The sequence below is a fragment of the Aphelocoma coerulescens genome, chromosome 17, assembly GCF_041296385.1.
Source record: "Aphelocoma coerulescens isolate FSJ_1873_10779 chromosome 17, UR_Acoe_1.0, whole genome shotgun sequence".
In the NCBI taxonomy this organism is placed as follows: domain Eukaryota; kingdom Metazoa; phylum Chordata; class Aves; order Passeriformes; family Corvidae; genus Aphelocoma; species Aphelocoma coerulescens.
In genome coordinates this window covers 5175615-5186881 of record NC_091030.1, presented here as the reverse complement: position 1 = coordinate 5186881, position 11267 = coordinate 5175615, and the positions used below count along the sequence as shown (strand labels likewise).

General features: G+C 53.4%; 2 protein-coding genes across 2 annotated transcripts; one reads left to right on the top strand and one right to left on the bottom strand.

Annotated features, from left to right (window-relative positions):
- Nucleotides 1–76: 76 nt before the first annotated feature.
- Nucleotides 77–5385, bottom strand: TRUB2 (TruB pseudouridine synthase family member 2). Its single transcript, XM_069031574.1, has 8 exons — nucleotides 5280–5385; nucleotides 4989–5117; nucleotides 4783–4857; nucleotides 4208–4269; nucleotides 3808–3889; nucleotides 3197–3269; nucleotides 1564–1700; nucleotides 77–967 (listed from the first exon to the last, which is right to left on the bottom strand). Exons 1-8 carry the CDS (start codon nucleotides 5383–5385, stop codon nucleotides 669–671), a joined length of 963 nt encoding a protein of 320 aa, XP_068887675.1. The 3' UTR covers nucleotides 77–668.
- Nucleotides 5384–10575, top strand: COQ4 (coenzyme Q4). Its single transcript, XM_069031575.1, has 7 exons — nucleotides 5384–5526; nucleotides 5609–5784; nucleotides 6266–6362; nucleotides 7938–8040; nucleotides 8149–8278; nucleotides 9080–9173; nucleotides 9738–10575. The coding sequence occupies exons 1-7, from the start codon at nucleotides 5384–5386 to the stop codon at nucleotides 9898–9900; spliced, it is 906 nt and encodes a 301-aa protein (XP_068887676.1). The 3' UTR covers nucleotides 9901–10575.
- The last annotated feature ends 692 nt before the right edge of the window (nucleotides 10576–11267 follow it).

Here is an 11267-nt window from a genome sequence, read left to right as displayed (position 1 = left end):
TAAAATAAAGTAGCACATGCTGGGGTTTTTTATGGGTCAATGTACATGGATGAATACTGAGCCAACAACCAACCTCTTCCCTGTTAGATCGTTTTTGGTTTTATTTTTTGTGTATCCTGTGCATTAGTCTCCATTATAAGCCACTTCTCATCACTACAGAGTGCCTACTCTGGATAAAACCATTTCCTTGCATTGCTTTGGGTAAGCTGTGTTTTCTCCTGCACATCCCTCATTTAGCCCAATTCTGAGCTCTCATGTGTCTGAGAGCAGGGCTAATGGAAAGGAAATGCTCTAGGAGAACACAGGGAAAATAAAATCCAGACAGCAGATAATATGCTGCCAGTTGCAAGGAACAAATCTGTGCAGTCAAGGGAACACAGCTTTCTAAGACACTACTTCCTGCTGCTAAACAATTCAGGAATGGGCTTTTATATCCCTTAGCAACCTAATGCTCTCAAATACACAGGAATTTTGGCACAGCTACCTCCTGTTAATGAACTGTTTGTGATGCTTTAAAAAAAATGATACAGCCTGTCCCTGAAGAAAAAAAAGCTTCTGATAAAAGTCATCTCAAGGAAAGGGTGGAAGTGCACTACAATTAACCTCTTTCCTTCTGCTGTCCATCGCGTTGCTGGCACATCACTGCCGTATTGTGCTGCAGGAATTGCTCATGGACACTCCTGCAGAGCATGCTCAGCTGTGTCCCCATCCAGCTGATGAAGAGGACTGTTCTCCCCATGTCCCAGTGTTTTCTCCAGCTCTGTTTCCACTTTGAGCTGACAGTTCCAAATTGCCTCCTGGATGCTCTGCAGGTTCCACCGGGTTCTTGGGAGAGCATCATCCACCGTGAAAACCCCGTCGCGTATTCTCCGCACTTGTGTGCACACAGCAGATGATTTCAGCTCCAGACCAATCTCGTGAACCATCTTCCGGAGGTACTGCTGAGTCTCATGCAAGCAATGGATTTCTAGGAGGACAGAGACATTCCTTCAGAAGAAGCAAAGCTTTGAAACAAGCTCTGACTTTGTAAATCCAGACATCACTCGCAGTTACGCTGAAAGAACTGGTTTGGCAGAAGACACTAAGATACAGCATGGTATGATTTTCTGGAATACTGCAGGGTGTTCTACAGCCTTCCAAAATGAATACTTTAGAAAAGAAACCAACAGATCTAGAAGACTAATGTAGAAATTTAGGTGTTTCGAAGGGGATAAAAAGGCACCTTTTTAGTAAGATAATTTGTGAGGGAAAGGGTTTGGCAACAGGTAAACCACATCTTAAAAAAAAACCAAAACCCAGCACTGAAATGTATTACACTGAAACAATGAGCTAAGAATTTCCCCCACAGGCATTCACGATGTAAATTTTCCAGCCTTGGGCTTCAATCTGAACTGTCAAGGAAAAAGCTATGAGCTAGCTGGATTTACCAGAAAAGTTAGAAGCTGGTAAGAAATTCCAACCAACTCATTTTGCATTAAATCATGAGTAAGAAAATGAAGTTTACCATCTTATTTGCCATAATACATACTTGGAGTTCCCCAGTACATTCTGTGCCAGTCTTACCTAGCTGGAATTCTGGAAGTGCAAACCAGAGGCATCGGACCGCTGTGATTATTGGGGGGCTTTTTCCCATGGGGCGAATCAATCCTTTGACAGCCAGCTCATATGCCTCTTGTGTTTTCATATCAATGTTAGAATACCTAGGAAAAAAAAGAGAGCAGCAGAGACATTTAGAACTTCTCTCCAAAGAGATTCAAAATATGTCCATCCCAAATAAAACGGAGATGCAATTTTTATTCTTAAAACTATCCACTGAGTTTTTGCATAGATTTTAGTGGTGAGTACTGTGAGTAGTGTAGCACAGTTTGGGAGGGAGGTACTTGGTCATGTCTACATGTTAGTTTTGTCAGCCCTAATATAGCAGATTGGTCCTAAACCAGCAGATTGGAGATTTTGGGATACAAGAGGGACATTGTTGGGGTTTTAGGAGTTCTCCTGGTTTGTTTTTTTTTCTGTTAAAGGAATTTTCCCCATGCGTGTTGCTAGGGGGACAAATTGCTGGATACTTAAGAAAAACAAAAGACCTGGCCACAGAAGTAAGGGTCCATCTGGCTACTCTTGTGTTTCACCTGGGTGTGTGGACAGTCGGTCCTGGCATTTGGACAGAGAGAGAGGCTGTTTCATCAGCTGCTTTTCCTCCTGCCGGAGAAAAAACCCTGGGATCCCAAGCCCGCCTTCCCTGCCCCGCTGGGAGCCGGGCCCTGCCCTGCTGTTGCTTTGAGCCTTTGCTGCTCTGTAGCCCTGCTCGCCCTGCCTGCCCAGACCTCCGGGGGTTCTGCTGCAGCTCCGGAGTTCGATCCATCTCGTCTGCCACCCGGGGTTTGTGCTCGTCCCTGCCGTTCCAGCCTGCTGTTCCCGAGGGTCCAGCCGGACACCGGGATCGGCTGCCCAGGGGTTTGTGAAGCCTTTGCTGTTCCCGAGGGTCCGGCCGGACACCGGGATCGGCTGCCCAGGGCTTTGGGAAGCCTTTGCTGTTCCCGAGGGTCCGGCCAGACACCGGGATCGGCTGCCCAGGGGTTTGGGAAGCCTTTGCTGTTCCCGAGGGTCCGGCCGGACACCGGGATCTGCTGCCCAGGGGTTTGTGAAGCCTTTGTCCCGTCCCTTCCCGGATCCCAGGGCACCGGTGCCGCTGCTCCCCGAGCTCGCTCCGGAGCGCCCCCTGCAGCCGCGGGGGAACCATCGCACCTGCCCTGCTCACCGGGAGCCGCCAGCGCCCCTGCCGGCTGCGAGCGGAACTGCACCCGAGGGGAAAGGGCCCGACAGCCGAGAAGGCCGGGACTGGGTTTGGGATTGTTTGCTGTTCCTGCCAGAGTTATTGCTGTTTGCTTGACTGGTTATACACATAGAGATATATAATAGGAAAGAACTGTTATTCCTATTTCCCATACCTTTGCCTAAAAGCCCCTTGATTTCAAAATTAGAATAACTCGGAGGCTCCCGCCTTCCTTAGCAGACACCTATCTTTCAAACCAAGACAGACATTTAACTGCAACCTCTCACCAGAGCACAGAGCATTCAGAGTAACTCCTCTCTGCCCCTCACTAGCACTCCAACCTTTATAGACTTTGACTATTGTTTTGAAGACCAGCAAATACCAGTGGGATTTGATCAGCTCATTTCCCCGGTGGATACGCACATCAACAGGGCCTTTTGATTTGTCCCTTGAATGACAGCGAGAATCCGCTCTAGCTTCTCTCTTGTGATATGATCTGCAAGTATTAAGGCAGAAACAAAGTCTCAATTATCCATCCAGAAACTGGAAAGTCTGAAAAGTGCCACTGAGGTATTGCTGTCCCTCAGGCAGGCAGTCACATCAAAAGGGGCTGATGAGAGCTGAGGGGTGGCCTTTGCAAAGTCACATCCCCTGGCTCTACATGGAGCAGCACAGAGCTGGACTGCACAGGGAAGAGTTATTTTACTTAACTGATTTCAAAATATTGATGCTCCAGTTTTCTTATCGTATGTTTTCATTCAATGAAATCTGCTATCTCCAAGTGCAATTCACAGGGAGATCTGGGTCCTGACCAACCCAGTAGCAACCACTGTGACCAGCATTCACGCTGGCTTTGTATATATTGTGGTTAGATTTAGAAAAGGGGTACTACAACATCAGCAAGGACTAGAAGACATACAAGACGTGGCTTTTGTCATTGTGCAATTCGCCTAGTTTAAGTGCTTCACAGTTAATCTGCTGTTTGGTGTTCTGTTTTTAAAAAAAAAAATCAAGACATCAAATCAGTTTCTTACCAAATGTTGTCTTCTCTACTAAATTCCCTGTGTCTGAGAAGTCATCAGTGGCTTTACCAAAGAGCCCACCAACAGTATAAACCTGGAAGAAGGACAAAGAGCACAATTTATCAAAAAAATACTCCAAGCAATTGAGCAGCAGTATTGCACCATGCAGCTGCTAGAAGTGCAGGCTACGAGAGTTTGCACAAAAGACAGCAGCATCCTTTGCTCAAAAGGCCACAAGTGGATGCTCATATGAAGGATGAAACTCTGGACCCTAAAAAGCTCTCAAAAGCATTGGTAGGTTTGTGACTTAAGAGCAGAATCAACATCACAAGGCTGGTCTGGGGCACTGGAGCAGGATCAAGTGTGCGATGGCACTCTGGGGCTCTGTGGCCCATTCAGAGCCAGCACCTACCTTGGTCAGGTGGCAGTTGTACAGCTCAGTGAGCAGCTTGTTCCCATGGCCGATACCAAGCACTGAAACATAGAAACATAACACAGGCTGTTATTCAGCCTCACAAAAAGTCACTGATGTGCATTTACACAGCACTGAACAGTTATGCCACTCTTGCCCATGGGACTCCTTAGGAGTCATGTCTGAGCAGTGCAATTAGACCCCCAGATTATTGCCTGGCATGAAAACAATAAGGCTGTGACCAGAGCTCTTGGATTTCCCCAGAACTTTCCACCTGGGTACTCAGGAAAAACGCTCAGCAGTGCCAGCCACAGTGAAGCCAATTCAGGTGGTGGAGCAGACATGGGGATTGGTGTCCCCCAGCAAAACCCAGTGTGCCTGGGTCTCTCCCATCTAGCTTTGCCAGGGGCTTGCTGGGACATTTCTTCTGTGTTTTAGCACTTAAACTCCCAGTGGGGCTGTGAGATTCAGGGGCTGCTGCAGTGCAATGGCCGTGCGTCCACCCTTCTTCCCTGCATGGAAACCCATCACCTCGGAGACGGCAGGACACGGTGCTGCTCCGGGACGAGACCCACCAAAGACTCCCGAGGCCTTCACGTCCAGCCGGTGACCTGCTCCGATCTTCAGCTTCCTGAACCGCGGGCCTCGGACTGCAACGGAGATAGTGGTGGAGCCTGTCCGCAGCGCCTGCCCGGGGCTCCCACCGAGCCCCGGCTCCCACCGAGCCCCGGCTCCCACCGGTCCGTGCTTTCCCCCAGCCCAGGCCCCGCTGTGCCCTTACCGAGAGGGTGGTCAGCCAGCACCGGCACCCTGGCAGCCACCAGCTCCACGGCCCCGCCGCCGCCCCGGGCCGGGGCCGGTAGGAAGCGGACTCGCTGCCGTGGGGAGCGTCCCGGCGCCGCGTTCAGCTCTGAAAGAGAAGCGAGGAGTTGGGGGTGGGGGGGGGGAGAGAAGGGGAGAGTCAGGGGCGACCGGCGAACCCCCGGGGGACGGGACGGGTCGGGTCGGGTCCAGTCGCACAGGCAGCCCCTGGGGATGCGATGGGCTTGGGGGTCCCGCCGCCCGCGCTCACCGCGCAGCAGCCGCGTCTCCACCGCGTCCCGAACGCGGCCCCAAGCCACCCCCGCCGGCTTGTACACGGCGAAGAGCCCCGCCAGCTCGGCCGCCGCCGCCGCCATGCCCGCCCCGCTCCGCCCCCGCCGCGCTGGGCGCTTCCGGGGCAGCGGCGGGGTCGGGCCGGGGATGCGGCGGCTGCTGCTGCTGCGGGCAGCGCGGGCGGGGGTCCCGCTGCTGCGGGGGGGCTCCGCTTCCCCAGGCAAGTGCCTCCCGCCGCAGCCCCTGGCGCGTCTGGGCCAGCCCCTCACCCGGGCCGGTCTCTCACCCGCTGCTCCCCGCAGGCAGAGCCCGGCCGAGCCACAGCGAGCCGCGGGGCCGGGATGGACGCGGCGGGGAGGAGGAGGAGGAGGAGGAAGGGTGGCAGCAGCTGTACCCCGGGCATATCCCCACCAGCCCGCTGCAGAAGGCGCTGCTGGCCGCCGGCTCCGCGGTCATGGCGCTCTGTGACCCCTACAGACACGGTAAGGCCGGCGAGGGGAGCGCCTGCCATCCGCGTCTGGCAAATCTCGCTCCCTGCCTCCTGGAAGATTCATAGGAGAGTTTATTTCTGCCTTTGTTGTGTAACGCCTTTAGTTATGGAGCAGGCGCAGGGCTGAGAACTGACCCAGGGCAGGAGGCTGTGAAAGACAGGGAGTGAGGAAACCCAAACACACCCCAGTGTGATCCCTTGTGATGCCCCCCCAGACGGGTCTGTTTCTCCAGAGTCCCCCAGGTCTCATGCCTGCTCCTCCATCCCATTCCCAGGAAGGGTCATGTGGGTGACACCGGGGCAGAGTAGCCCTGAAGCTGAATATCTATGGTTTATGGGGTCCCCAGTTTGCCACAGGCTTCCTGCCTGCTCCTGGGTCAATGGGTTCATTGCCCTGTTTCCTCACCTGCCAACCAAGAATAGCTGTGTGTTGCAAAAACAGCTCCTGGGTCACTCTCTGGTCTCTCTTTCAGACATGGTGGCAGTCCTTGGGGAGACCACAGGCTGCCTGGCCCTGCCAAACCTGCGAGACAAGATGAAAAACCACCCTGAAGGTTACCACATCCTCCAGTGCGTCCCTCCTCATTCCTCCCACCCTCGCTGCATGGTTTGTGGTGGGGAGGCAGACAGGAGGCCAAGCAGGTTCCTTGAGCCCTGTGAAGGGAGAGCTTGGAAGCAGCACAAGTGTTTTATTAGCTCTAACCCTCCAGGCTGTTTATTTCACTTTATTTTTAAAGTTCACAGGAGCCCTGTGACACATCTAAGGGCAGGCACTGCTGCCTGTCTGTTCTGCTTCACTGCTGGAACTGGCAGCTGCCAACACCACAAGATGCAGCATCAGGCACAGGGGAGAAATCCATGGATGTGGATGCTGAGTAGCGATGAGAACCCACTACATCCGTGGATTTCTTCCCTGTGCCTGCTACTGGTCTCTTGCATTGGAGACTTTGTCTCTGCTAGTCTGCCTCCTCTTTAGACACTTCCATATTTTCTTTCCTGGCTCATGCTGAAATGAGGCCACTTCTCTTGTTTTCTTTTTTAAGACTCCATTGCTTCTGCTTCCATGTCTGCCAGGACTTGTTGAGTGCAGCAAGGCTGTGGACCAGGAGGGATTTCTCTTATTAACCAAGCTCTCACTGTATATCTGCTTGCCTTCTCCCTGTTCCCTGTCATGTGTCCCACCTGCTCCTTGTGTCATGTAGGAGCTTGAGAAAAGCTGCCTTTTGCCATATGTTTGTGCAGACCAGCCTCATTCTGGCTCTGGAAGGTGACTTGGTAAAACATCCAGAGCACTAGGATGGGGCTGAAACCCAGCAGAACTGCCCAGGGAGAAGGCTGGGAAGTGGCATACCCATCTGCTCCTGGCCCTGTGGTATTGCAGGGGTCTGAATTGGGCACACAAGTCTTTTTGTTTTTATCCCCCAAGCTACTGAGGTCCCTTTGACAACAAATACACAAAGAAATATCTGCAGCTAGTGTGAAACTGGTGCCAGTCCTGCTTATCTCCCTGGCATCTTCATTCTAGGAGCTGAGCAGCTCCTGGATCCACTGCAGGGCTTTTATCATGGGAAGAGTTTATCCTGTGAATGGAAATAAAAAGGCTTTTGTTTACTTCCAAGGCTGTGAGGCACCTGTTTGCCAACAACTTGTAGAGGAGACCTTTTCCTGTGTGGCTGCCATGTGGCTAGTGGTGAAGGCCTGAGCAGGATTGAAATTAAACCTGTATTTAGAAAAAATTCCTTTTCCTCTTTGGGGTTGTTCCTTTGAAGCTCTGGCTGCTTTGCAAGGGCACTAAAGATCTCTGCTCTGCAGGTCTGGCTATTGCTGGGGGCTGTGCCAGGCTGGCAGCCCACACAGCAGGAGTGTTTTGGTGCAGAGCACACCAGTGTTTTTCCCACTAGAGTTGTTACAAGGGCACACGATAAAGGCCCTTTTATTGCCAAGGCTTCAGGTAGATCCTTTAAGCAATTTGTGTCCCAGCCTCAGCAACAGAAATGCAGACGGTGCTGTCCCTGCAGTGAGCAGTCAGGGAAAATAGCAAGGAAGGCCAGAGGCAGGGGTGGGGGTTTCCAAGGGCTCCTTTTCTCCAGGACCTGCTGCTGTGGGTTTCACTTGGAGTCTCACTGACCTGTGTTTTGCTTCCAGGGAACGGCCTCGCATCCGTCTCTCCACTCTGGACATGGCCAGGCTGCAGGGGCTGCCGGATGGCTCTCTGGGCCGGGAGTACGTCCGGTTCTTGGAGGACAATGTGAGTGTGGGGTTTCATGGGGTGCAGATTTCTGTGGCTAATCCCTGTGCTGGGAGCACAGGTGAGATTGGAGCCACAGAGTTGAATTGGACCGCTTTGGACTTGCAGAAGGTTTCTCCAGACACCCGGATGCCACCCAAGTTTGTTGATGATGAAGAGCTGGCATACGTGATCCAGCGGTACCGGGAAGTCCATGACCTGATGCACACCCTCCTGGGCATGCCAACCAACATGCTGGGTGAGCAGCAGCGGGCTTAGGGGGCTGCACTGCCAAGCCCACCGACTGTGCTTGGCTGCCTGTCCCAGAAATGGAGCAGACTGGGCCAGCTGGACTCCTTGATCCTCACCCCAGTTCACTGTGTGGGGATTTTGCATTATCGCTATCCTACATCACTGGCTCTGTGGTGACTGAGAGGCCATGAGATGTCACCTTTCCCCTGCTGGGAGATGCTCTGCCCAAGCCCTGGGCACAGGCAGCCACTGGATGGGTGGTTTCTGCCTGGCAGGGAGGGTGGCATGGCGGGAGGGATGTTTTGAAAGTTCTGTGTGAAGGCAGAAGGGAATTCCTGGTTGCTCCTTATCTGCATGTCTCTGTGTCCTTTGCCCTCATTTTGTGTCTGACTCAATAGCAAGTCACAAGTGCAGCCTTGCTGGTACACTTGGGAACCAGCGTGACAGGTCTCCTGTGCAGGCTTTGCCTGAGCCCAGGTAGTTTTGTAAAAGGCCCATCCTGTGCTGGGAGAGCCACATGGAGCATTGGGCCTTGGCACCACATTGCCGAGGTCTGCAGGGAGTTGGACTGCCTGGAATGTGTTCCCCAAGCTCCCAGGGCTTGTGGGGTGCCATCCCTCTGGGGTGGGTGGTGTGTGACAAGGGCCATCCTGGCACAGGATGAGGCCATGGCCAGACTTAGGAAGCATTCCCAGGTAGCCATCCTTGGGAAGAGCAGATGTGCAGCCTGTGTTGAGGAACTACGCAGCCCTGGCTGGCCCTTGATGCAGGTGCTCTGCCTGCTCACGGCCTCCCTGCTCCCTCCCAGGTGAGGTCGTGGTGAAATGGTTTGAAGCTGTCCAGACAGGGCTGCCCATGTGTGTCCTGGGAGCAGCGTTCGGCCCCGTCCGGCTCAGCACACGGTAGGTGCCCAGTCTGTGCCCTGGGTGTACCCAGCCTGTGTGGTGCTTTCCCATGTCCGCTGGGACAAAGAGGGGACACTGCTGGTTTGCAGTGGGGAGGCAGTCACAGATCCCTCTGTGAGCCTACTGCTGTCCTCACATCCCAAGGAAGTGGTGACAGCTTTGCCTTTGTCACTGAAGCAGAACCTGATGCTTAATCCGCATTCAACACCAGCTCCCCTGTGCCAGGCAGGAGCAATTTCCAAGCCTTGGATGGGCGTGTGTTGAGGGCCAGCAGGACCCTCACTACACTGACAGCTGTTCCCTGATTCAGCACGTCTGTTTCGGTGGCCCAGCAGCTGCAGAACCTGAGTTCTGGTCTTGGGTTGGTGCTGACTGTAACCTTCCTGGCCCACCATCTTCTGTGCCTCAGTTTCCCCTGTGAGTTAAGCAGAGGGGATGCTAGAAAGTTAGAGGGACACATGAGACACATGGGCTTGGCATCAGCATACAGTGGGGACTTGGAGAAGGAAATTAACAAAATGTGGGTATCAAAACTGCCACCACCTGTATCATTTGTTCTAGAAAGTTGCAGGTCCTGGCCACCGAGCTGGTTCCCTGGGCGATTCGGAGTGGGCTCAATGCCAGCTGTGTCCTGAACGTCTACTACGAGCAGCGCTGGGAGCAGCCAGTGGAGTCCCTGCGGGAGGAGCTCGGCATCTTCCCTCCCCCGGCCGTTCGGGTGTGAGAGCTCATGTCGGGAGGAGCCCAGGGGATCCCTGCTGGCAGCCAGCAGCCAGCCCCTGCCGCACTCTGTATCCTCCTGTTGTGCCTGGGAGCACAGCATGGCTGTAGCTCTGCCACCACAAACCCGAGGGCTGTGTTTTCTCCTGCCAAGAGCTGGCACCAACCAGCTTGCAGGGTGTCAGTGTCTGATGTGCCTTTGCCAGCTGGGTCTGGCTGCTCAGGTCTCCCAGTAGCAGCATTCTGGTACTGACACTCCCAGATGCTGGGATGGGGAGGGAGCACACTGCAGCAAACTGATGCCCTGGCCTTCTGCAGCTCTGGGCCTGTGCAGGTAAATCCTTCCTCCCACCCTTCCTGGGAAGATTGAGGCTTCAGATCTTGGGGCTGCCCTGGACTGGAGCTAAACCAGTGATTTCCAGAGGAGCGCAGGAACAGGTTTGGTGTGTGCAATGGTGAAATCCCACTTTGTACTGGTGCCTAACTAGTCTCCTGTTGGGTCATACTGGATGTGCCTCACTCATGCCTCAGAGACCAGGCAGTGTGTGGTTGTGTGCCCACGGGGCAGGCAGGGAAATACCTTTGGATATTTTTCCCTCCTGGATTGGCTGTTTTGAGAGTCGATCCTGGTCTGCCATGCCTCCCTGTAGTCCCTCACCATTAAAAATTGTGAAATCCACATGATTGTGCTGGGTGTTCAGTAGGAATCATCCCTTCCTTGGGCAACAGAATGACACAGTTGGGATTATGGGGTTGAATCCAGTGAGTGCAGAAACAGTGGCTGCTGGTGCTGTGTCTGGGAGCTGATTGCTGTCTGGGTTAATTAAACTGTGCTCCAGACTGCCAGCAGCCAGGGAGCAGAGTCGCTGGATGTGATGGCAAAGAGCCACGAGGCCAGGGGCTCTTTGTTCATGTGTGTTTGCTGTTGGAATTCCTTCTTGTTTAATAAAATCCACACTGGAGCTTGTAGTTCATTACCCCTGTCCTTTTGCCCCATCTGCCCTCCTGAGCTGGAGATTTGATGTGAAACCTCATCTCTTTGGCTCCAGCAGGCTTCCTTCCTGCCCCCCAGACTCCCTTTTTCTAACTTCTCCCTGCATCAGCCACCCCACAAAGCCAGACTTCAGGTTTTTCTCCAAAGCCTCCCTTGGCCCCCAGAGTTATTTCAGATACTAAAAGACAGCATATAAATACATCCTTCAGCTGCCAATAAAACACGCAGTGTGGGGGTTGTCCTAGTGCAGTGGTCGAGATGAAAGAAACATTTGCCTCTAAAATGACCCCGAAATGTCAGAGCCTTGGGGTGGATAAACCAAAGGGCAGCAAAGATTTGCTTCCAGGAGCTGTGAGCGGCGGTCAAGGAAACCTGGG

Excerpts from the sequence above, each read along its gene's own strand:
- COQ4 (XM_069031575.1), top strand. The coding sequence starts at position 5,384 with ATGCCCGCCCCGCTCCGCCCCCGCCGCGCTGGGCGCTTCCGGGGCAGC. Across the intron at positions 5,527-5,608 it reads GGCTCCGCTTCCCCAGGCAA|AGCCCGGCCGAGCCACAGCG; the intron begins GTGCCTCCCGCC and ends CCCCGCAGGCAG. Across the intron at positions 8,041-8,148 it reads TCCGGTTCTTGGAGGACAAT|AAGGTTTCTCCAGACACCCG; the intron begins GTGAGTGTGGGG and ends TTGGACTTGCAG.
- TRUB2 (XM_069031574.1), bottom strand. The coding sequence starts at position 5,385 with ATGGCGGCGGCGGCGGCCGAGCTGGCGGGGCTCTTCGCCGTGTACAAG. Across the intron at positions 4,858-4,988 it reads GCTGGCTGACCACCCTCTCG|TCCGAGGCCCGCGGTTCAGG; the intron begins GTAAGGGCACAG and ends TCTCCGTTGCAG. Across the intron at positions 4,270-4,782 it reads GAAGGCCTCGGGAGTCTTTG|TGCTTGGTATCGGCCATGGG; the intron begins GTGGGTCTCGTC and ends TCTATGTTTCAG.